The 23,165-nt window shown below is 47.1% G+C and overlaps 1 protein-coding gene and 1 long non-coding RNA gene across 2 annotated transcripts; both read left to right on the top strand.

Annotated features, from left to right (window-relative positions):
* On the top strand, nucleotides 1–13,532 carry LOC112872432 (laccase-22-like). Its single transcript, XM_025935501.1, is given in 11 exon segments — nucleotides 1–81; nucleotides 262–413; nucleotides 609–853; nucleotides 967–1,098; nucleotides 1,378–1,744; nucleotides 1,746–1,860; nucleotides 1,862–2,098; nucleotides 2,100–2,163; nucleotides 12,317–12,425; nucleotides 12,945–13,125; nucleotides 13,470–13,532. Coding segments are annotated over 11 exon segments (1,731 nt in total). The 5' UTR covers nucleotides 1–15.
* Nucleotides 13,533–22,037: 8,505 nt separating this feature from the next.
* On the top strand, nucleotides 22,038–22,776 carry LOC112901892. Its single transcript, XR_003230416.1, has 3 exons — nucleotides 22,038–22,073; nucleotides 22,455–22,496; nucleotides 22,592–22,776. It is a non-coding gene; the product is annotated as an uncharacterized LOC112901892 (long non-coding RNA).
* Nucleotides 22,777–23,165: the final 389 nt, after the last annotated feature.

Below are 23,165 nucleotides of genomic sequence, written 5' to 3' on the forward strand. Positions count from 1 at the left end.
GTGCGGCTGCTCCTGATGGGCAGCTGCGTCCTGTTTCAGGCTCTCAGCGCCCACGCCATTACCCGCCATTACAAGTTCGATGTGAGGACCGCATGCATGCTGCATATATCCCAGCTTAATTAATTAGCTTACCAGCAGCAGCATCCATCGCTTCTTTAATTTTCTTGTGCTGCACTCTGCAGCTAGAGCAAAGCTACTAACTGACCAGCAACATGATGGTAGATCATCTCACTGCTGATAGCATGCTTTGAGTTTGTGCAGGTGGTTATGAGGAACGTGACAAGCCTTTGCTCGACCAAGCCCATCCTCACTGTGAATGGCAAGTTCCCAGGACCAACCCTCTATGCAAGAGAGGGTGATAATGTTCTTGTCAAGGTCGTCAATCATGTAACTCGCAACGTCACCATCCACTGGTAAGCAGCTAGCGCTGTGAAGTTCGACGAGCCCAGATTTCAGCTCTTTTTTCTGCAACCAATCAAGAGAAACAAGTCAATGTCATGTTAGTTAAACAAGTGTAAACATAGCTTTGTACTTGCATTTCATCTTAGTCAAATATTCATCCATATATGTATAGCTTGCTAATTAACTGGGCCATAAATCATAATCAGGCATGGAGTAAGGCAGATCCGGACCGGGTGGTCTGATGGTCCAGCATACATCACACAGTGTCCAATCCAGCCGGACAGCAGTTTTCTGTATAACTTCACCATTAGTGGCCAACGAGGTACGCTCCTCTGGTATGCCCACATCAACTGGCTGAGGGCTACCGTCCATGGTGCCATTATCATCCTTCCCAAGCTTGGTGTGCCCTATCCCTTCCCCACTCCTCACAAGGAGGTCATTGTTGTGTTAGGTATCTGAATTAATATAATGGTCCCTCATCCGGCCGGTTCATAATCTAGCATATATACCGTACCACAATTACCAATGAGCAGTAAGTAATTCTTTGTGATGTTTTGCATGCAGGAGAATGGTGGAAAGCGGACACGGAAGTGGTAATCAACCAGGCCATGCAACAAGGAGTAGGACCTAATGTTTCCAATTCACACACCATCAACGGCCACCCTGGTCCACTGTCTGATTGTGCCTCCTCACAAGGTACTTGTCCAGTCTTAGCTACTAGAATTATGGTTTTAAATTGCCGGCTAACACGTTCAGCGGCAGGGCTTCCGTTACGACGTTTAGCGAGCTATAACCGGTATTTACCGGGTTATAACCGGTTTTAGCGGGCTAAATACCATAGCGGCCACCCTTTCTAGCTGTAGCTGACTGTAGCGGCAGCTATAGCCGGCCATTTAAAACCTTGACTAGGATGCCAAATAAAAGAGGCCTTCTGCATGCCTTCTGATGCATGCATGTTCAAAATTGACTGGACAGATGGATTCAAGCTAAATGTTGAAAATGGCAAGACGTACATGCTCCGGATCATCAACGCTGCTCTGAATGATGACCTATTCTTCAAGATTGCCGGGCACAAATTCACTGTGGTTGAGGTTGATGCAATCTATTCCAAGCCATTTAACACTGGCACCCTGCTCATCACTCCAGGCCAGACCACCAACGTCCTCCTCACTGCTGATCGAACTGCTGGCCGCTACCTTTTCTCAGTTTCTCCCTTCATGGATGCCCCCGTGCAAGTTGACAACAAAACAGGCACTGCTACCTTGCATTATGCTAACACTATCTCTGCCACATCACCGCTCACTCTCATCAGGCCACCACTGTTCTCTCAAAATTCGTCGAGGCCGTAGCCTCAATTCTGAAGAGTACCCAGCCAATGTGCCACAGACAGTAGACCACTCCCTTCTCTTTACTATTGGCGTGGGTGTCAATCCATGTGCAAAATGCATTAACGCGACAAGTAAGGTTGGTTGGAACAATCAACAATGCGACGTTCATTTTGCCATCCACACCAATTCTACAAGCCCATTATTATAACATCTCAGGGGTCTTCACCGATGATTTCCCATCAACAGCTCCACACAAGTTCAACTATACAGGAAGCAGCCCCAAAAACCTTCAAACGATGAATGGAACGAGGGTTTATAGGCTGCCATACAACGCTTCGGTGCAGGTTGTACTCCAGGACACAGGGATCATATATAGCACCTGAAAGCCACCCGATCCATTTGCATGGTTTCAATTATTTAGTGGTCGGGAGGGGTACCGGATGTTGGGGTTTTAACCCTTTTGTAGGCAGTACCTATACCAAATTGACTAGTCGTAGGTAGCACACGCTGCATTTACTGCTTGCATGCAGCCCATGCATCAAAGCTGAACTTGCATCTGGTCCTTTATCCAGCGTCCCTTTACTGTAACTTGTCCCCTTGAGACTTCTACTTAAATCAAAGCTCACAACAGCTACCGGGAATCCAGTTGGAACCCTAGAGCAGACAACCTCAAAAGTGTGAGTGTGTTCATCTTCTCCTAGTGTAGGCAAACCACTCGGTTGTGCCTGAGAAACCACTCGGTAGGTGGTGGGTTTTCAACAATTGGTATCAAAGCCTAGGTTAAGTATCCGTTGGATTAATATCTCCATCCAAGAAACCCGTTGGGTGAGGCATGGCTCGAGGGAGAGCAAGAAGCTGATCCAGGGCGAAGAGGGTCTCCATGGGAAGGAGGACCTGACGCCCAAGGACCAACGGCCAGAAGACTCGAGGCGGCAGGTGAAGAAGGAGAAGAAACCGGTCGGTGAGAAAGATGCCGGGGGGGGGGGGGGGAGGCGTCATCGTCGAATGACTCTATAGTGCCATTTTTCTCAAACACTTGCATTGCATGTACGAGGGCTAACTACATATGGAAAATGGCAACTCGTGTTTCAAAATGTGTGCTGACTTATTTAGACGGATAGTCGGGCTCAGAGGGGTGGACGGTCCGCAACCTTTGCAAAACTGTGGACAGAAACTTGGGATTTCCGGGCCCTGGTGGCGGACTGTCCGTAGGTATAAACGAAGTTCAAGATAGAATCTTCTTGGGTTCTGGTGGGAATTTTTCTTGAACGGCGGACGGTCTGCCCATAGGGTGCGGATAGTCTGCCGGCTAATACTTGGACCCAGACAGAACTTTTGCAGTTTTGTGTGTTTGAATTGTTTGAACTGCGGACGGTCCGCTCCTTGTAAAGTGGACAGTCCACCAAGGCTAAAATCGTCGACTCTAGCACGCATTTATTGCATTTCTAGCCGTTGGATTTGAATAGTGGACGGTCCGGTCTGTATGAGATGAACAGTCCGCAAAAACTCTGTTTCCACGGGATTTAAGTGTAACAGTTGGATTTCGAGGGGCTAGCAATATATACCCCATACTTGGCCGTGGTTTGCACTTTGGAAAGCTTTCTTGACATTCTTGAGCCAGCCACCTCTTCCTCTCTCTCTCTCTCACTCTTTGCTTTGGATTGCATTCTTGTGAGTATGAGAGCATCCTAGTGCATTGCATCAAGAGTTTGAGCTTTGTGGCACTAGAGAGTCTTCAAGCAAGCGTCATCAATTTGTTACTCTTGGGAGTTGCCGCTCCCTAGACATCTTGGAGAAAGTGAAACCGTTGATCCCTTTGTTGGTGTTTTACCGCCTGCCCACCGAGGGGTATACCCGAGGTGGTGAGTTTTAGGTAGGGTGACGCCGAGATCAGCAACTCGAAGGTGCAAGCAACACAAGGTTTAGACAGGTTTGGGCCGCGATGTGCGTGATACCCTACGTCTTGTTTGGTGGTTTGTATTGCCTTGGGTGTTGATGTGTTTTGAGGGGGTCCCTGCCCGCCCTTATATATCCGGGAGGATAGAGTTACATGAATCCTAGTTCGACACTAGCCTAGGAATCGTACTCGAGTACAACTCAAATAGCTTCCTTCTGTATCGGCTAGTCCTACTTCGCTTGCGAGTAGAATACAACACAGATAAGGTATATGACATGTTCTATCCCCTATTCCTGTATGAACTATGTTATGTACACAGTTCCATAATTCCGGGTCCGACAAGCCCTCGAGCTCTTCATAGCTGAGTACTGCAGGCTCCTCGAATACTTTCGAAGTAGTCTTCGGCTTCTTTTGAAGCTCTGTCCTGAAGCTCTTCTTCGAGTACTTCCTTGGCTGCATCGAAGCTATGAGGTGCTCATGCCCCAAATTACTTCTTTGGTATGGTGTGCGATGGAAAGTCGCACTCCATATGGAGTAGCCCCCGAGCCTTAGGTTGAATCGAACAATCAGGCTGAGGGTCACATTAGTCTTGAATATTCCTTGCTTACTCTATATATTCGAAAAATAAGTAGTCGATGTCACGTATCCCGTAGCCCCCGAGCCTTTGTGACAGTTCATGTATTTGTAAACTAGGCATATAATTTGTTAGTGTGAAGTATGTGTTTGTTTGTGTAAAGCTTGTGTGTGTTTGCGTGAAGCTTTTAAAAATTTAAAGTGCAAGTAAAAAGGGGTATTTTTGTAATTACAGAAAAACCTAGGGTTATTTTTGCAAAATGTATTTGGATTAGGGTAATTTCAAAATAAGTGAAATATGTTTTTCTTACTTTATGTCTTGTAAAAATATATATTTATTCAAAGTTTAATTTGAAATGTGTATGTTGAAGTGTGTAAAAATTCTGGGTAAAGTGGTGAAAATAAGGGTGTTTGTGTAATTTTATAAAAGTACAAGTCCTTTTATGCAAATGTTTGATTTACAAAAGTAACTTTCAAAATTACTTAGGACTAAAGTGTAAAAGTGCAAGTCATCATGACATGTCTATCCAACCATTATGACGAGTCTATCCCGTCATCATGACGTGTCATAAATGCTTGCATTTAGGTCCTGAATTTTATAAAGTTACATTCTTTAGGACAAAAGCAATACAAATCCGACTTTTGTTCGAAAATTCCCGTGTAAAGATAAAATTTTGAGTTTTCAAATTTGAGCCCTAAAGCAATGTTGTAGAGTTTGAAAAACTCTCCAACTTTCGTTTTGGGCATTTCTTCATTTGGGTTTTAAATCAACGGAAAATTTTATTTTACAGACAGGTCCTTGCAATTTTCTGTAATTACGCATAAGTCCTTGGGAAATCACTTTTCCCCTTCTCCTCTGTTTCTTTTCTCTGGCGCCCATTCTTTTCTTTCACCGGCGGCAGCAGCATCCGAGTGGTTCTTTTCTTCCTCCTCCTCCCTCTGTTCTTCCTTCCGTTGAATCCCTCCTCCACTCACAGGCGCTCGGGATCCAGCAGCCAAGGGCCCGAGCGGCAGGTCAAGCGGCGCGCGCTGGTGGGCGGCCCCACGCGGGGCGCTGCGCGGCCGGCGGCGCGGCTCGGGCGGCCGGCCGCGGGAGGAGCGGCGGCTCGCGGCGCGCGGGACGCGCGGACTGGCGGGCCCAGGCGGGCGCGCACGGCGAGCGCCGAGCCAGGGCGGCGCGCAGGCGGAGTGCGGTCCAGGCGAGCGGTGCGCGGGCTCGGGTAGCTGGCGGCCCGAGCGGCTGGGCGAGCGCGAGCACGCGCAGGCGCCAGGCGCATAGGAGCGAGCGACAGTTGCTGGGCGTAGGCGGGGGCAGCGGCTGGTGCGGACCGTGGCAGGCGCAGGAGACGTGGAGGCGCGCGGCAGGGGGCAGCGCTGGGCGCTAGCGCGTGAGCTGGGCGAGCCGGAGCGGCGAAGCGCGCGGGAGCAGGCGGCCCGGGACTGGAGCAGGCGAGGGCCGGCACAAGCAGAAGAGGCGGCCGCGGTAGGAGCTGGGTGAGCGGCGCCTAAGAGCTGGCAGAGCGCGGATGTGGAACGGCACAGGCGGAGGCAGGCGCTGGAGGATGATGTGCGGAGCGCGCGCGGGCATTGTGCCAGGCGGCCGCGTGGGAGGCTTGTGCAGGTGAAGCGCGGCGCTGGCGGCCCCGTGCAGCGCGGAACGCAGAGGTGGAGCAGTAGCACTGGGCCAGTGTAGGCGTGCGTTTGCGGCTCGGAGTGAGCGCGCGCGACGCGGGAACAGGCGTGTGCGGCCACTGGCGTCAAGCGAGCACGGGAGCGGGAGCGACATGGCTTAGGCGATGCAGGAGCTCGTGTGTTGGAGAGCCGGTGCAGGTGCTGGAGCGACAGGAACGTGGGCGGCGCCGAGCGGGTCGCGCGAGCGTGCGCGCAGTGACGCGCGGAAGCTGGTAGTGTGTGCAGGTTTTAGGCGGCCCGGAGCAAGCAATGGCGCGCAGAGCGGATTCAGACGCGTGAGCAGCAGCGCGATGCGGGCCAAGGACGCGCGCGGTTCGGGTGTGCGCGAATGGAGGTGAGGCGTGGCGGCTCGGGACGGACCCGCACGAAGGGCAACGAGGTCGCGCACGGCAGTACCTTGGCAAGGACGATCGCGGAGGGATCTGCGACACGGCAAGGCCGAGGCGAATGCGGGCCCGGCAACAGGAGGAAGAAGAATAACCATGCAGGGCGATGACGTGCAGAGCGATGATGTGTGGAGGCGGAGAAGCGCTTATGGCGCGGCAAGTCGGAAGGAGAAGTTGTGGAGCGAAGGTGGCAGTCAGGCGTGATGAGCTCGGCAGAGCCTCGATGCAACCAAACACGGCAGTCCTGCAGGGAGCTACGCGGGTGTGCCGCCGTGTTTCAGTGGCACACGTGCGTAGGCAAAAGAAGGTTTAGCTCGTGAGCAGGAAAACCCTAGGGTTCGCGGAGAAATCAGTATAGCGAACCCATTTGGCTCCATTGTCTCGTCCCAAAGATCCATGACATCCAGCAGTTCCTATTCCTCGTCGATCGTCCGAGCAAGACCACAACACCTCAAGAAAGCTCGTGAACCCTCTCATCGAGCTCTTCTCATCGCCGATTCCGTTCACCGCGGGAATTCACTTTCCGCGTGTTCTCCTTCATAACCAAGGCTACCCCAAGGTTTACCCTGATTCACTGAATCTTCTTAATGCCGGCGATTCCTTTGCCAGAATATCGTCGTTAACTTCCTGTTATCTGTTTTCCTGAACCAGGGACTTGATTGCTATGTTTTAGAAAGTTCTAGGGTGTTCTTTGTAAAATTTTCCAAGCTTTCTTTATTTCAAATCAATGAACGTTTACAAGTTTTATGTTATGATCTTGAATTGAAATCTTTGATTTGTGATCTAGGTTGAATACTAGGAAATGAATGCTTTATTTATACCTTGAATTGTATGCATGTATTGTAGCTAAAGGGTTAATCATAGGATAAATGTCTTAGGCAGAAAGGTGTGAGGTCTAGTTAATCCTTTCACACGAGTGTTCCTATCTCTGCCATCAAGACATTGTCCTTGTCTTGATTTCAGTCTTCTTAAGGTCCTTTTCATATAAGAATCTTTGTTAGTTCATGTACATCTGCTGCTTATCCAATACGCTATGCAGCTATGCTTCAGCGTCGACTATCAGCTCAGTCGCTAAGCCTTCGTTTCCTTTGAATCTAAGGTGTTTCTATGTAACAGCTGTCTGCCAATGCACTTCTTCTGATATGCTTCTACCATCGGCTGGTTAGCTGATCCGGTTGTTACCCTTCTAATGTCGGCTATTGCCGATACAATTCTTTTGTTCTGTCCTACATCGACTGCACATAGTCGATGCATCGGAGATGCACACACGATCTTAAGGTTCTCGATTCTAGATGTCTTCCATATCGGTTATGGCCGATCAATCCTTAGTTTTCCCATCCTTAGCCACACACTTCTATCAGCTAATTTATCAGCTATATGTATCTATCGGTCACATACCCTTAACCCCACTCCAATCGGCTGTACGTCACTCAATTGTTGTGCTGACGTAATCGAGCCGACACAACCACACCTAGTTACCTAGAATAACACTTAAGCGCATTTCAGTTAAGACACAACTGCTTTAGGAATCATCCTTCTACTAAAGTAATCGATGCTTTTATCGATCAATTAGGAAACCGATGCACCTTTTAATCGACTAAACTCCTGTTGTTCCAATCGGCTTTGTTGTAATCTTCAACAAGTAGCCGATTCTAATTAGTTGTTCCCCTAAAGCTCTGTCTAAGTTTAGTTTTAGATCTTTTTGGTTGTTAGGTGAGTAGTATGTTAAATGAGTGTTGGATTGCAACTTTATTGTGAAGTAAGATAGTTTTATGTGTGCACACTTTGAATGTAATGTTGCATTGCATGTAGATACGACTACTTCTGTAGACGGTACCTACAAGATCTCCCAGGAGTCTGCAGAGGATGTTCCTGAAGACTAAGTGAATGTCACCAAGGGATTAACTGAAGCCCCGAACCAAAGTTCGGAAGATATTGACATCTCTAACTTCAGTCCCACCAGTAAAGGCAAGCCCCGGTGCACATCCCAATATTTTAAGTTATTACAATTTCATTATTATATTATATATCTTGCATTACGTCTAGGAGTTGAGATGAAACCCTAGTTGCATAATCTCTTAGGAATCCAATGTATTGAACCCGAGTCCTTATCGCTTAGATGCTCTGCTAAATAGGACCGGTAAAAGTCGGGTGATTTCCTGTCACTCGCGCGATATAGGAGTTGTAATGTTTACATTCCTGTAACCAGTATAAGGATGATGGACAGGGTCATGTGTTGTATCGTGACCTAAAGGTTTACCCTGTCTGTTTTGTTAAAAGTGGTTAAGGTCGCAGCATGTGGTAGTGGTGGCTAAGCGTTTGAAAGTACTAGCCACATACCGCGAAATATGGTAAGCGGTAAGCCTAGTACCCGATTGGCCCGGCAAATGGAACGCGTCTCCACCACTCGACTTTTATTTTATGTTTACACGCACCGACGTGTGGGAGTACGTTCTGCATGGTAGACAGGAATACGGGTTTTGTAGTCGCGCTACAGACGTATGTCCTGCACAATTGGTGTGCGTACGGTCCTGCAGTCGCTTGTGGTGGCCCCGATCCATAACCCGGAATATGAGGGAAACGGTTGCTTCGGAACGCCCTGTTGGCATTCCAGGCGTGTGTGTTAGGTTTACCTTGCAAGGGTTAAATTCGATTCGGATCGTCCGCCTCTCACGAGGATTGAGACTGCTTATTCCTTCTGCCACATAGAGTAAAAAGTGTAATTGTTGATAAAATAATCTTGATGGATGATAATCTCTAACTTGCTTGCTTAGTGTAGGTGCTAACCTAGAATGGATAATCAACTAGAATGTGAAAGCTAAAATTTGAAAGTAGTTCATACTCTTTGTTGCTTTTCAGCTGAAAATAAACCCAGAACCCTTGAAATGCCTTCATGAGTCTATTTATGGGCTAAAGTATACCCAAACCCGGGTAAGCCTTGCTGAGTATTAGTATACTCAGCCTTGCTAGTTTTATGTTTTTCAGGTAAAGCCTTTGAAGATCCTACTCTTCCCCTGTTTTGGCCCTGTGCTCATCCAGATGGTTGGTCCGTGGAATGGGATCCGTCCCCGGCCAACATTGATGATACCGTGTGATGTCGTGCCCGGGCTTAGCATGACATCCACCTTGACGACGTGTTGTAAATCATCGCGTATGTTTTCCGCTGCCAGAAACTATAGCTTTACAGTTTGTAATGTGTTATCTAAGTTTGAAACTTCATACTGCTTTTAGAAACTCTTGTATGTAATTCCTTATGGTGTAAAATATGATGGTGACTGTATCTCTGGACTCACTTTCGTGTGAGGTAACCTTATTCGATCCTGTATCGGTGGTTTATCGGGACGTTACCCGACAGGCCAAGGGATTATACCGTTTGAAGTACGTTAGAGCCCTCTGGAATGGACTTGCGTACTTGAACCGGTATAATTCAGGTTGGTTCTGCCACAGCTGGTATCAGAGCTATAAGGTTACTCTGGAGATACATTTTACCTTAAAAATGCTTTCAATATAAAAGTTTGACCAACAAAATGTTTGGCAAAACCGCGTTGGATTCGTTAAGGATTGTGCTTAGTACGTAAAGCCCTAGGGTAATGCTTATGAGGGAAATAGAGGTGGCTATAGTATATATATATATAACCCTAACTACCAGCATTACTTTTCTGTTAAAACTTAAATTCATGCACAATACAATGTTACTTTCTATAACGACACCTTCGACGATGAGGTAAGGAGGTAAGGATCCTCAGCCAACTGAGAGAGCTTGGCCTTCCCGTCGGTGATGCGAACCGAACGTTATTTCTCAAGCAGTGGCCTACTTGAGATGCTGCCAATGTACCAACTTCGGTTGACTACATTGGGAGTATATAGTTAGGTACGGGGTATGAACAGCAACACCACCGTATTTTGCGGTACCCCTGTGAATACGTTGTTTCGATGACGTATGTTAACGTTGTCTGTACGGCGATAATTGTACAGATGCTGTTTCTATAGTGAACAGTAATGATTAGGACGCTTTCATGACATGCTGGCATGAAAGGTTCGGTATATATATACATATTGTGTTTTCTGCAGGTACGCTAACCTCGTTGCGTAAGCTTGAACGTAAGAACGACTAGATAATATAGGGAGAGACGTATTTATATGATGCCACCGTAATTAACCACGTAAGACCAAGATTACTTGGCAGTTATTTTTGTTTGTGAGGACGTGTAGAACGTGCATACATCATGACATCTTGGATTGACCTGATTGCCTTGGTTGTTACGTTGATGTACTGAAATATGTGCTTGTATCTGAATGCCTGTTTTGACTTCGTGTGGTAGGAGCCAACGTAATCTGCTAGGCTAACCTGGAGTTGAGAAGATCTTTTGTGACTCAAGTGAGCCGGGTCATGTTTGAACCTTATCGCCAATCTTAGCTTGATAGCCAAATCAAACCTTTGATCGTGCTTTGAATCTGTTTCGGCAGAAGCACTGAGCTTTTCCTTTGATGGTTAAACCTTGATAATCATCAGCAAACCCTTCAATCCATCATTCAGTGATTCATCGATCCTTTCATGATGTTGTACCCTATATTGTTGGCTATTCTGGTTACAACATCTGAAAGTTGTACCTTCAATTTTTGCTCAGATGATTTTGGATAAATTAAAAACGATTTATGGCAATAATTACTTTTTGAATACAATTCTCCCAGCAAAAGTCATGCATCATAACATATACCATCTTTGGTCAGTGCATGGTTTTGCATCATCATCGAAAACCCGTAGACTAACTAACGGGTGTGTCTCCAGTACAACTTTGGGTTGCCTTCGGTTTCCTAAGTCTTTGTTGTTGCTGTTGGCACTACAAGGTTGCTATTCCTCTTTTGTGGTGGTGTTTAATCACATGACCATGATGCCGTGTCGGAACCTAAGGCCTCATGTGCACTGCAGTCACATGATTGAGCCATTAGGAGCGCACTGGTGACTAGTACATGTGACGTAACCCCACTGCAATCTCTTCTTATGCAACCTTACTAGTGTCCTAACTTTTGATCCTCGCCCAAGGATATAGACCTACCCAGGTGTTCGTTACGAGAGAACGGTTGTAGAGTGCGAGTCATATGCATCATCAACTCATGAGGGTATGCATCATACTATATGCATTTCTTATGAGCATACATCACAAGCATCATTGTCCTTGCATCATGGTGTATGCATCATTTGGTCAACATCATGGTAATTGCATTGTGTCATATGCATCATCTCAGTCGTGCATGGGATTCCTCATTCTCGTGTTGCACCATCATTGTAATCATACATCTCAAACAGTGCATCACGTTCATGGTTGGAGCATTTTGTCATTATTCCTTGACTGCATCGGTATATAAATAGGCATGCTTTACAATCAACATCATCTAAAATTATTCAGGTAATAAAGTCTGAGCAAGAATATTTCAAACATCACTTTGTCAATCCCTTGTACTATCCTTACTTGTTATCCATGAGTTTTGTGATGAATGTCACCGACATTTATCGTCCTCATGTACAATCTCTTATCTTGCCAAACTCATCTATGTACAATCTCTTCATACTCTCGTTATACTCATCTCGCCATGCTCTCGTCATCAACCTCAATCTTCTCTGGTGTGATTGCTTTTTGCCACTTTTGATGGGTGATTTACTTCTCTTCCCTTTGGAGTCTTTCGTCCGAATCTCGGGACGAGATTCTTTTTAGGGGGGAAGGCTGTGACAGTTCATGTATTTGTAAACTAGGCATATAATTTGTTAGTGTGAAGTATGTGTTTGTTTGTGTAAAGCTTGTGTGTGTTTGCGTGAAGCTTTTGAAAATTTAAAGTGCAAGTAAAAAGGGGTATTTTTGTAATTATAAAAAAACCTAGGGTTGTTTTTGCAAAATGTATTTGGATTAGGGTAATTTCAAAAACCTAGGGTTCTTTTTGCGTTAGTAATGTTTTCATTCTTCAAATGCCGAATCCAACCAATCCAGCAACGCCATACGCTAGACCCATGAGTGCTGAAGACCCGTCTCGGATGTGCGCAGAGGAACTGACTGATGATGCCGCGCTCATCCGGGTCAAGCGGGTGCTGCTGATGTCAACACGGTGCCCTACGTCCCGGAGCTATTCTCCGCACAAAATCCTCCAGAACCGGTAAGGTTTCGACTATTTGGAATAATTTCTGTTGTTCTGGAACTTCCATTGACTGAGAATCCTCTGCAGGGACACACGGCATTGTACCGGAGTTATCCGCCACAAGCCGACATCCCCCGACCATACCACCTTCTTCCCAGCGCCGCAGCTAAAGCAAAAAGGGCTCAATTGTCTGATGATCTGTCTAGCGGCGAGACAACTGAAAGCAAGATCCCCCCGGCGGAGAAGGCAACTGAAGGGAAGGCGAACAAGAACAACTCCCCCGGATCATCCGTGGTGTTGGTGGAAGCCTTGCCATCAGTCCCTCGGGGTCGTCGGGTGGTACGCAAGCGCAAAGCAAACGTAGTCGAACCCACCAGGTATAGGGCCGCCGTCTTGTAGAATTATCAAGTTTTGTGGTTATTGGATGCTTACTTTATCTATGTTGCAGTCCTTCTTCTTCTCCTCCCGACACCAAGCGCCGAAAGGTGGTCGGGACCGCGTTTGCTGGGGATGATGTTCCAGCAGGTGGTTCTGCAGAAACTGCTGGGACGGACCCGTCGGCTACATCTGCAGGAGTCGTGACTATTGCCATGGTGGGTACCTCGCCGGGGCATCCCGCGCCCTCGGCTGGTGTGACCCCTCCACCGGCAATGAGTACCGTGGTTTTAAAACCACGGGCACTGAGACTGAAGAAATCCAGCATAAGGAAATCCTCTCTGTAAGTGCAGCTCCTTGTTCATAATGTATCATTTATTCTTTTGACTTGTTTGATGATATATCTGACTCTGCTTTGTTAGGACTTCATCTGCTTTGGGGTTGGATGAGCCAGAGCCTATCTCGGCTACTCCAGCCCCCGAGCCGCCAGCCCCCGAGGATAAGGACGCGACGCTGCCCGACCCACCACCTCCCGAGCCCCAACAACTCGAATCCAGCGCTGGTGGTGGTGAACAAGTCAAGGCCACCAATGCCGCTCCTGCGGATGGCACAGGTAAGTGTCTGACCCCCTGCGGCTAACTGCTTAGATCGCAGACTTCGTGTATTGGATGCGTTTTTGACTTGCAGGTGCCCCGCAGCCATCAACTGAAGAGGCTACGGGTACTTCTGGCGGCCCTGGAGCTCTGCTGATGTCCGGGAGAGGATAAAAGAACATCATCACCAAAGATCTGTTGGATGATCCTCTCCTCACGATCGACAACATACGGTATTTTTAGAAGATCTCCAAGGAGATGTACAAATTTACCCTGGTAAGGCATGACTGCTCTTCTGCCATTATATTTTGTCGAGTTGTTCTCTCTTCTCAGTCTTCCCCCTTGTACAGGATGTGGCCAATCGCTCTCAAGAAATATCTGAGAAGCTGAAAGCAGTCGAGAGTGGCCTCCAGGAGCTCCAGGCGAAGGATCAACGCATCAAAGAAGAACTCCGAGAGAACATCTATCTTCACATGGAGCTCGACAAGCTAAAGCAAGAGCAGATACGGGAAACATGGCTGCTCAAGAATGACATCCGTAATCTTGAGAAGTCCAACTCCGAGCTCCAAGATCAGCGCAAGGAGCAGAAAAAAGCGCATCAAGGCAAGTCCTTTCCTTGCTCGAATACTTTCTCTAGCAGTTGGTCTTGTGTTCTGAAACATTGTCTTCACCGCAGAGGTTAAGAAACTCTTAACTCATAAAGAATAGTTACTTACTGATGTGAAGAATATGCTGTATCTCCGTACAGATGACGTCGAGAAGCTGCAGAAGGTGATCGCCGATACTGAACAGCAGTTCGTCGAGTGCCTTCAGCAGATCAAGACGCTAGGTGAAGAGAAGGAACAATGCCAAAAAGAGCTGGAGGACTTAAGGGTGGCCGCCCAACAGCTGGTTGAAGTGGTGGATCCGCAGGATGACGGTGCAGCAGACGGGCGATCCGTGCTGGATCGACTCCGCGGAGCTCCGCAGAAAGTCCTGAGCTTCATCGCCGAGGCCCCCACCACTTATGTTAGCCATGCCTTAGGTCTTGTGAAGTCATTTTGGCCAAAGGCTCGACTAGAAGTACTCGCACAGGGTGTAGCTGCAGACTGCTCTGAAGAGCAGTTCAGCGAGTACCTTCTAGAGGCCAGGCCTGTAGCTGAAAAAATAGTAGAGAGTATAGAACATGATTGAGTTATTGTAAAGACAAGTACTCTTCTCCTTGTAATATATCTGTCAATGTTGTCCATACTATCATTGCCTTATGATTTCTGGATTGCCATCCACGTTCATAGGCTAAGTAGTAGACACTACACCGGGTGCAACGACCCTGGGAGTAGTCGATATAGCTCCTCAAGTGGGCCCGTCAAACAAGTTAGTTAGAATCCGATCGAGCGGATCTAACCTGTTAGAAAAAATGCTATTATCATTGCAACGACTATCATGCTCGTAGCAAGTAGTCGATACTACCCCGAGTGCAGCGACTCTGGAAGTAGTCGATATAGCTCCTCAAGTGAGCCCGTCAAACAAGTTAGATAGAATTCGATCGAGCGGAACTAACCTGTTTGGAAAAATGCAATCATCATCGTAATGACTATCATGCTCGTAGCAAGTAGTCAATACTACCCCAAGTGCAGTGACACTGGGAGTAGTCGATATAGCTCCTCAAGTGAGCCCGTCAAACAAGTTAGATAGAATCCGATCGAGCAGATCTAACCCATTTGGAAAAACGCGATCATCATCGCAACGACAGCCATGCTCATGGCAAGAAGTCAATTTATATAAAACTTGAACGTGGCTATAGCCTCCGTATTTTTAATAGAAAATTTACATTCCTGATTCTGTGGCACATGGCCTCCAAATTGAATCGAAAAGAAACCGCCTTGGTGCTCGAAGAACAGCTATCACTGCGTGTCTTCTTATGGGTAAAACTTGCGTAGGTTCTGTACGTTCCAGGAATTTGGGACGTCTTGGCCCTCGGAGTAGTGTAGTCGATAAGACCCCGATCTTGTAATCTGCTTGACGACGAATGGTCCTTCCCACCTCGAATTGAGCTTGTGTAACCCTGACTCATCTTGGATGCGGCGTAGGACCAAATTGCCTATACTAAACGACCGTTCTCTGACATTGCGGTTGTGATATCGTCGAATCCCCTGTAGGTATCCTGCTGACTGAACGAGAGCAGTGCAGCGAGCCTCTTCGACAGAGTCAAGCTCTAGCTACCTTGCTTCGTCCGTCTCGCCTTCATTGTACATTTCAACCCTTGGGGATTTCCATATGATGTCAGCCGGTAAGATTGCTTCAGAGCCATAGACAGAAAAGAACGGTGTTTGTCCTGTGGCTTTGGACGGCTGAGTCCTGAGCCCCCAGACGACATGTGGCAACTCGTGTATCCACTTTCCGCCTTTCTTGCTGTTTTCATCATAGAGTCTTTTCTTGAGGCCCTTGATTATCATGCCGTTCGCCCTCTCGACTTGACCATTGGCTCTTGGTAGCTTCCTTCTGTATCGGCTAGTCCTGCTTCGTATGCGAGTAGAATACAACACAGATAAGGTATAGGACACGTCCTATCCCATATTCCTGTATGAACTACGTTATGTACACATTCCCGTAGTCCCAGGTCTGACACCCTTCAAGAAGATTGTGAAGGTGCCCCGGTTTGGTTTGTGAGAGGTTCTTGTGCTCACCTCGCTGGAGTGGTGAAGAGCAACTCTAGTGGAATTGAGGTTTGGAGAGGTTCATTGATTCGAGCCGGCTCAAGATCAAGAGAGTTTCTTGATAGAGCAGCAGTTGAAGCTTTGAATCCACCTCAACGTTGATTAGAGCCGACGGGAAAGTCATTGACATCACGGGTGTTGATACCATTTTTTGACATGTGTTTGGCTGATATTGAGGCAAGGAAGATAGCCGATGGAAGCAGTGCCATTTGGGCGATGTGATGTCGCAGTCGATGGGGTGGAGTTGGCGCTGATGGTTTACGTCATCAAGATGTCACGTAGAGTCCGAGTTGTATACTAGTTGATTAGTTATAGGAAGTCTCTTTTCTTTTTGGTCAAGTTATATTGTGTCCTGATCGACTAGGATTTGTTAGCTTAGGGTACAAATATTGACCTACGGACCTGTAATCAAACATCAATTATCAATACAACAACAAAACCCTTTTCTTATTTGTCGGCGACTTTGCCAAACCCTAGTTTCGTGGCTTTTTTCTCTTTTCCTTCAATAAGTTCTTCCTGTTCGTAGGGCTGCATTGCTTTGATCTTCGGCTTGTTGGTAAGTTCTATGTTTACCGAATTAGATCTTTGATTGATGGCGCATCGCTTCTTTCTCAATCTGTTTACTCACCAGTTATCGATATTTGCTAGTCTTTGTTAGATTGAGTAGTTTAATGTCGCTTAGCTTACCTTTATCATGGTTATCCAGCTTGGATCCAAGTTATCTATCGGTTTTTACTGCAGTTTTTACTGTTTCAATCTACTATATTAAGTTTAGCCGATTGGACCTAGATCTAAGTGTTCTCACAAGCATTATTAAGTAACATTAATACTGCTTGCTTTTTGAAATCACCTCATTCTAGCCGATTGCTTGTTGGTTTGTATCGGACGTTTTGATCGATACTCTCTATGGAATGATTCGGAACACCAGCCGATACGTTCCGGTATTTGACTTTGTCTTATTCCTTGTCAATTGCAGGTCAAATTGACTGGCACGCCTAGCACCTACGCGAAGCTATTTTGGAGCCGGCACAAGAATGAAGCAAATCTCACAAGTCCTCGCGTGTGGCGTAGAAAGCCGATAACTTGTTTTTTACGTCAACATGCTTTTGGCACGCCCGGTGGGATAAGAGAACGACTTTACCATGTCCATCCCGATACCGGAGGAGGTGGACGGTGCCAACATCCTTAGGGTCACCGAGGAAGATCTCAACGTCGCCCAGAAGCAGCTACTGGAAAAGGTAGTGGAAGATTACAAGAAGGCCTGCCTTGGAACTTACAGTGTCACCAAGAGAGGAGAGGCCATACAGAAGAATGCCTTCCCTAAGCTGTGTGAAACGCGATCACTGAAGATGTGGTCAAGTTTCAAGAGATGTTCGACTAGGCTATGCACCACGCAACGATAAACTAGTTGAACGTCATGATGAATTCGATTCAAAATGTTGTCAGGGAAACTATGGCCAGCGTCTTGCAAATGGATTACAAAGGGTCGTGTTACTCTCAGCCAGAGTCATCGGCTGCAGCAGCATCAGGAGCGGGGAGCGCTGCTATGGCAGGATTTGGCACCCAACCACCACCACTCAGCATGGTGATGCCGACCGTTGAGGGATACCCAATGCCGCTGTACATGTTCCAGAAGTAGATGTATCAGTAGATGATGTCTCCAGTCCAAAAAGGCACTGGTGTTCATACCTACCTCGCCGATGATAGCATCATCAGCACGCGGTGGCGCATTCAGCATCCCTGCTGGTTTCATCCACAACCCGTCGCTAGGAATGCCTCCTGAATTCGTGGTTCCAACTGGCACGGAGGCACCTGCGCAGACTCATCGGATTCCAAGTGCAGAGGGCTCAGTCCAGGGTATGTACACCATAGCTATGAGGCCGCAGCCACAAGCACACTCCAATCAACTGCTTGTTTCCCCAGTACAGACCGGTGGACCCCTTTCGCCAGCATCGGCTTCACAGCAGATGGTTCCGTACCAGACATAGGCGAATGGTTATCAGCAAGGCTCATCGGATCACTAGCCAATGGCGAATCAAACGACTGATTAAGGAGGCTATTGTGACACCCTAGGTGTCAAAATTGTAAAATATTAGAAAGAATCTGAAATGTAAATACATTGAATTAAATAAAATTGGATGAATGTGTGAATTTGGGTGCATATGTGAAAATAAGGACTTGTGTGTAATTAGTTCAAAAATATGAGTCCTTTTGTGTAAAATGTTTAAATTACATTACCTGAACTTGCACTTAAGTCCAAAGTTATATGAAATTTATCTAACTAAGGACAAATACTTTGGAAAGTTTGATTTGAGACCAAAGTTTTTAAATAAAGTTCTATTCTTTGAGTTTTTGAATATGAACCCTAAATAAAAGAGGTAGGGTTTGAAAAGTTCTACAACTTTCATGTTGACCATCTTTTCATTTGAGCTTTAGAGCAGTGGGGAATTTTGATTAACAGAGAAGTCCCTGGAGCTTTTGAAGTTCACAAATCAGTCCCTGGCACCCCCTCCCCTTCTTCTTCCTCCTCTGCCTCCTCTGCCGCGCGACAGCGCCGCCGCTCGCTGCCGTTGCCGCGCCGCCCAAGGCCCGTTACTGCCCCAGCGCCGCTCCACGCGTCGCCCCTGAGCTCGCCCGCCGCCTTAGCTCCTCTCTGCTGGCCCTCCCCGAGCATGCCACGATGCCCTACCGTCCGCCCGAGCTGCCTCCTCTCTGCCACTGCAGGCCGCCGCTGCTCGCCGTCGCTGCCGCTCTGCCGGCACAATTCTCTACTTCAATAGCTCCTCTATGTCGCCTCTAGACCGGCCACCGCTCTAGCTCCTCCCCTCTGGCTCTTCCCCCGCGCGTGCCACGCCGCCTCGCCTCTGCCCGAGCGCCGCCAGGCCGCCACGATGCTCCACCGACTGCCAGCAGCAGCTATTGCTCACCGCACCTCTTACTAAGTTCCACAGCATGCCCAGAAACTCACATTGACTACTTATACCCGCTCGCACGGCCGTTTTTCGCTTTGCTTGACTTCTTTCCCACTGGATCACCGCCGCGCCCACCTTCTGCCGCCGACCATCGCGCCATCTTCAGCTCGCTCCGCTCCTTCTCAGACCACAACAGCCCCCACAATAGTTTCGCCTGGATCCTGTGAAGCTCACCCACCCTTCAATTGACTTCCTTGAGCTCCAATTTAGCTGCCCCAACAATCGCCGGTGAGCTTCTCTTCTATCGTCGTCACAATTGCCGTCGATCACCTTCGGCCCGTAGCGGTTAGCTTCGATCGTATGCGGCAATGCATCCCTCATGGCTCACTGATGCTCATGCGCAGGACCTTTGCCGCCGTCAATCACTGGAACATCACCGTTGCCGCTGACCTCTCCGCTGCTGCCTCGGTCTACCGTGGAGATCTACCTTCCCGACCATCCTGACCCTCGCCAAGGTGCTTAACCGAACCATCCTGCTTCCCTGGAGCTTTTTCCCCACCTCTAACCCACCGCCGATGAGCCATCACGCCGGAACATCGTCGCCGTGGTTGAGCTCCATCGCCACCGCCTCGGTTCACCGCTGTTCTGCCCCCTCCGGTCACCCCCGACCTACACATCACCCCTAGAAAGGACCGCCTTAGTCCCCTGATCCTCCCCGGCCGGTTCCCCCTCGCCGCCGGCGATCGCCGTCGCCAGAATTCGGCTGGCGAGTTGCAACTTCTCTGTCCCGATGAGCAAGGGCCCGATTGCGTTGATTTGAATCTTCCCAAGGGCCTGGCTGCAAGATTCCAGTCCCTCCCCTCATTTCAAAATCAGTGATCTTTAGAAATTTGTAGAAATTTGTAGAAAATATCAAAACAGTTTTGCTGAAATCCTTGAACAAAATTGTACAACTTTTGTTACTAGAGTTCAGTTTAAAACCAAACACCTTTTGTATTATTCTAATGATAAGCAAAAGGGGTATCTTGTATGTAACTTGTGCATTTTAGCTTACTTTCATGTGATTTTTGTTATGCAGCATGTTTAAGGTATATGAAAGATTGTGTAAAAATTTCACCTTAATTTATGCACTCTAGCTTGAACAAATTTAAATTTATACAAATCAAGCTTGAATTGGTTAAAGTTCATTTAAACATGATATTAAGGTTTTCATGCCTAGATCTTTTTATCATGTAGTGTTCTGTATTTAAGTAGTTCATAATAAATATTTCAAGAATTTATGGCACTATTTTACCTAATGTTTGAATTTAAACTTAACATTTGAACTAAATTCATATGCTTTAGTGTTTGTTTTTAGAAAATTATGAAAAATTCATAGTAAACACCTCTGTTAGAAACAAGTTTACCCACAAAAATTCAAGACCATAACTTTTATAAATTTTAGAATAAAAATCCATCTTGTTAATTTCATTCAATTAATCCCATTGGTTAGGATAATTGAATTGAGATACAAATGATAGGTTTGAATGCAACTTTCTTATTTTGTGACATTGTGTTCCTCAAATTGTTGGATTGCAACTTTATTGTGAAGTAAAACTTTTAACTCAAGAACCATCTAAATCAAATCATTGCATATCATGTAGATTCGACTACACTCGCCCAATGAACTGGCCGAGCTAAAAATCCAACTTCAAGATCTTCTGGACAAGGATTTTATACGCCCAAGTGCTTCACCTTTGGGATGCCCCGCTCTTTTTTAAAGAAAAAGTACAATAGCTTAAGGCTATGTGTCGATTATCGTCCACTCAATGCGGTCACTATAAAAAATAAGTACCCTTTTCCCCGCATTGATATCTTATGCGACCAACTAGCTGGAGCCAAAGTCTTCTCTAAGATCGATCTATGCTCTGGTTATCATCAGATCAAAATCAAGCCTAGTGATATTCCAAAAATGGCTTTCTCGACCAGATATGGACTATATGAATATCTGGTTATGTCTTTTGGACTCACTAATGCACCGGCATACTTTATGTATCTCATGAATTCAGTCTTCATGCCGGAGCTTGATAAATTCGTCGTGGTTTTCATTGATGATATTTTGATATACTCTAAGACTGAAGAAGATCATGCTAATCATATACGTGTCGTTCTTCAACGACTACGTGATCACCGTCTTTATGCCAAATTCTCTAAATGTGAATTCTAGCTTGATAGTGTGAAATTTTTGGGACATAGTATCTCCAGTGAAGGCATATCGGTTGATCCAACCAAAGTTCAGGAAGTTATGGATTGGAAGCCTCCAACTTCAGTCCATCAAATCCGTAGTTTTTCTGGATTGGCAGGATATTATCGCCGATTCATTCCAGACTTCTCCAAAATAGCCAAACCCATGACTGAGCTACTCAAGAAAGAGGTTAAATTCCATTGGAATGATAAGTGTGAAGAAGAATTTCACACATTGAGAAAGCTTCTAACGACTGCTCCAGTGCTAGCTCAGCCAGATAGTACCAAGCCTTTTGATGTCTATTGTGATGCTTCTGGAACCGGACTTGGTTGTGTGCTTATGCAAAACAACCGAGTTATTGCTTATGCTTCCAAAGCACTCCGGAATCATGAATAAAACTATCAACCCATGATCTTGAGTTAGCAGTTGTTATTCACGCTCTCAAGATTTGGAGACATCATCTTATGGGCACCAAGTGTAACATTTACACTGACCATAAGAGCCTCAAATACATTTTTACTCAAGCTGACCTGAATATAAGGCAAAGGCGTTGGTTAGAACTAATCAAGGATTATGATCTTGAGGCACACTACCATCCCGGCAAGGCCAATGTGGTTACGGATGCTCTAAGGGTGTGTTTGGTTGGCAGAACGAGGGGGAGCGGAGCGGAGCGGTTCCATTTTTGCACGCGTTTGGTTGGAGGACGGTGGAGCGGAGTGGAGCGGGAGCGCTCCCGCGTAGGAATATTCGGTGTAGATTCGGAACAAGCTCGCTCTGTGAAAACGAGCGGACGCGAGCGCTCGCCTCCCACGCGCGCTGGAGTCCTGCTGCCCGTCACCGCCCGCTCGTCTCCCATCCGCACGCAGGTGAGCGCCGCCCCTGGAGCCCCCCCGCCCCCCCCCGGGCGGCGCCGCCGCCGCTGGAGGCCCCCCCTCCCCCCCCCCCCCCGCGCGCGCCCTGGAGGCCCCCGCGCGCCGCCCCTGGAGCCCCCCCCCCCCCGTCGCGCGCCCGGGCAGATCTGCCGCGCCGGCCTGGAGCCCCCGCGCGCCGCCGCTGGAGGCCCCCTCCCCCGGCACGCGCCCTGGTGGATCTGCCGCCGGCCGGCCTGGAGCCCCCCCCCCCCCCCCCGCGCCCTGTCCTGGTTCTTGGTCATAGATGTTTCTTCCTGATAGCTTGCTGTATTCTTTTCTGATTCAAAGCTTGCATTATGTGTGCACAGTCTTGATCTTTGTCTCTGATTTTGGCAGCTCGCAGGAGAAATTTGGAAGGCAGCGTGCACGCCTCGGAAGGTAGAACGTTACGTCTTACTGAATATATGCTTTTGTGTGATTACTTGTTAAGCCTTAAAAATTTATTGATTTTATCTTGTTTCTGTATAATTTAGATGGATAAGAAGCAGCAACTTTTCATTTACACAGCTGCAGCGTATACGTTACTTTCGATGATGGCCATGATTATTCAATCTAGAAAAAGAAAACGCCGTGAACCTGTAGAACCAATTACCTATGCTCCAATTGAGGAGAGGGATAGAATGAGAATTGAGTATCTGAATAATAAGATATGGAAGAATGATGTAATTTGTGTCAATATGCTTAGACTTAATAGAGCATCTTTTTTCCGATTTTGTAAGCTTTTTAGGGACCGGGGCCTTTTGCAAGACACCATACATTTGTGTGTTGAGCAGCAGGTTGCAATGTTTTTAAACACAGTAGGTCACAATATTTGAAATAGGTTAGTTGGCACCAATTTTGATAGGTCCGGTGAAACTGTTAGTCGGTATTTCAACAAAGTAATGCATGCTATTGGAGAGCTACAAAACGACTTCATTACACCACCGTCGACCTCAACTCCAGCTAAAATTGCAGGAAACCCAAGATGGGATCCTTACTTTAAGGTGTGAAGCCTATCTCCCCTTCATTTTAAGGGTGGAGTTCAGATTGTAATTTCTGATATTATTT

The sequence above is a fragment of the Panicum hallii genome, chromosome 8 (assembly GCF_002211085.1).
Source record: "Panicum hallii strain FIL2 chromosome 8, PHallii_v3.1, whole genome shotgun sequence".
Taxonomy (NCBI): Eukaryota; Viridiplantae; Streptophyta; class Magnoliopsida; order Poales; family Poaceae; genus Panicum; species Panicum hallii.